Source organism: Oratosquilla oratoria, unplaced genomic scaffold (assembly GCF_046742065.1).
Source record: "Oratosquilla oratoria isolate Oo_2021 unplaced genomic scaffold, ASM4674206v1 SCAFFOLD153, whole genome shotgun sequence".
NCBI classification, from domain to species: domain Eukaryota; kingdom Metazoa; phylum Arthropoda; class Malacostraca; order Stomatopoda; family Squillidae; genus Oratosquilla; species Oratosquilla oratoria.
This window is the reverse complement of record NW_027467508.1, coordinates 189,265-191,688: the sequence shown is the minus strand read 5'-3', so window position 1 is coordinate 191,688 and position 2,424 is coordinate 189,265. Positions and strand designations below refer to the sequence as shown.

Genomic DNA, 2,424 nt, shown 5'->3' with positions numbered 1-2,424 from the left:
CGTCTAAGGACAATGACCAGTCAGGAGCTATGACGACGCTGATCGACTACGAGGTGTACGAACCTTTGGGACAAGGAGGCTTCGGTTGCGTCTACCGAGCCAAGAGGGTCGTCGATGGCCTTCAGGTCGCCCTCAAGCAGGTCCCATTGGCGTCCGTCAAGTCCTGGGGCACACACCAAGGGAAAAGTGTCCCCAAAGAAGCCGCCCTTCTCCAAAGGGTCCAACAAGTCCCGGGCGTCATCAAAATCATCGACTCCTTCAGCAGCGAGGACAGTTTTTACATGGTCATGGAACTCATTCCCTCTGCCATGTCACTTTACGATTATATCGAAACTTCCAACCAATTACCCATAGCCCAAGTCAAGAGGCTATTTACCAAAGTGGTAAAAGCCATTCAAGGATGCATCGACGTGGGAGTATCACACAAAGATATCAAGCCTGAGAACATTCTGATCTACAGGGATGACTCAAACAGGTTTGATATCAAGGTGATTGATTTTGGAAGTGGGGAGCTCATTACGAGTTACAATGGGAAAAAGACAGGCGGAACGCCTATATATTGGCCCCCGGAATATATCAACGGCGGCAAGTTCATACACGTCCCTGCAACGGTCTGGAGCCTGGGCACGCTCCTTTATTACCTCGTATGCCGCGAGGATCCCTTCTACAGTAACGCATCCATCCGGAGGGCCAAACCGCCATTCCCCAACAACGTCCCCAAATTAGGCCGCGACCTTATCATGCGTTGCTTTAAGAAAGACCCGTGGAGCCGTCTCTCTCTTCGCGGAATACTCTCCCATCCATGGCTAACGGGCCTCCCATGCAGCCCCTCTACAACAACAGAGGATCAGATGGATGTCCACATCCATTTGCACCTTGAAACTGCCCAAATCTTCAGGAAAAAACATCCCAAGAACAATCGTCGGTTTAACCAGGGACAGGAAGGTTGCCCCTCCAAGGCAAACAAGAAAGGCAAGTAAAGAGCTCCCTCTCAAGTGGAGAACAACGACGCCAAAAGTCCAGAAACAGGCCCAGCAACAAAGAACCCACAACCAAAGTCATAGGGACAAGAAGGAACATGCAAGCGCCCATCTTACAATGGCCATTTTACGAGAGCAAAAACAATACAAAACTGCCCACACCACAAGGACGCAAACTCCCCTCTCTCGTCTTTTCCTTCAATATTGCCAGTCCTTTCATCCAAAGTGAGACCCTTCGACATCAAGTTGTCTTCAAGAATGTCGCCACAGAAAGCAAAGAAACCGATGCACCAAATGCCCTAAGGATACCGCATTTCTTGTGCTGCGTCGGCACACCTTCTTCGAGGGACCTCCCTTTTGCGAGTCTCAGGGTGCAATGCGGCTTGGGCGAATAAAGCCGGTCATCTCGCTTCCTCTCGCTTTCATCGTCACAGAACAGCGTTCCATAATTCCACTGGAACCGGATCATTTGGTCTTCAACTAAGGACCATCTCCCTTACTCTACGGACTGTTCGACTTCATCGACAAAGAAGATGAATCAGTTACAAAGTCATGGTGTCTTTTGTAACAACACAGCTTTCCACACTTCGAATGCAAATGGATCATTCGCTACTTATCTGAAAACCTTCTTCACTCCATGGACTGTACGACCGGGTCGACAAAATTCAATCGTATTGAAAGTCATCTTATGGTCAATTGGAAGCTTAAAAAAAGATATACACAAAGGAACAAATTCCTTATGAGTTCGTAACATAGACGGGCAATATTTGGGGAAATTCTAGGAAAGCACTTATGGAAGTACTCAAAGACAAGAATGATGAAGCCTGACGGTAAAAAATTAAGATTATAATCTTCGGCGATCCCGTTGGAATTATGATGAAACATAGATGTCTCTGGTTCCTCCAAGCAACGCAAAAGTATTCGTACCGGGCAATATAACTTTCAAGAAGATTTCCATGTCGTTAAGACTTCAACGGCGAGGTTTCCCCTCAGCTGAATAAAGTTGTCTGTCAGTAACTATACAATATGTAAAAGTCCAGTCATCGTCGTCCATGTTTTTTTTGTTTTGTTTTTTTGGGGGAGGAGAAAACAAGGGAGGGAGGGCGCTTAATCTGCACTGGGAGCAAATGTCCCTCATTACATCATCAGCTGCCTATAACGACCTACCTCGCTAGACATGCAGGTAACCAGAGTTTATAAAAATCCTTCTTTTCTCGTATTTCTCGCCTCAACATACATACAATTAAAATTCCCGTTGACTTAAAATGCTCGGTATATTCTCTTTAGTTTACATAATAAAAAAAACTAAGAGAATCATGAATATATATATCAAATGAGTATAGGAGACTAATCGATAGAAAATAAAATAAAAAGGAGGGTTCCTGAAATACTCATCGTGGCAGTCAAAAAATGAAATAAATTAAAATAAAAGAGGGAGAAAATG

At 45.2% G+C, this 2,424-nt stretch overlaps 1 protein-coding gene across 1 annotated transcript; it reads left to right on the top strand.

The window, feature by feature from the left end:
• LOC143022728 (serine/threonine-protein kinase pim-3-like) lies at positions 1-980 on the top strand. Its single transcript, XM_076181075.1, has one exon. The coding sequence runs from the start codon at positions 30-32 to the stop codon at positions 978-980; it is 951 nt and encodes a 316-aa protein (XP_076037190.1). The 5' UTR covers positions 1-29.
• The last annotated feature ends 1,444 nt before the right edge of the window (positions 981-2,424 follow it).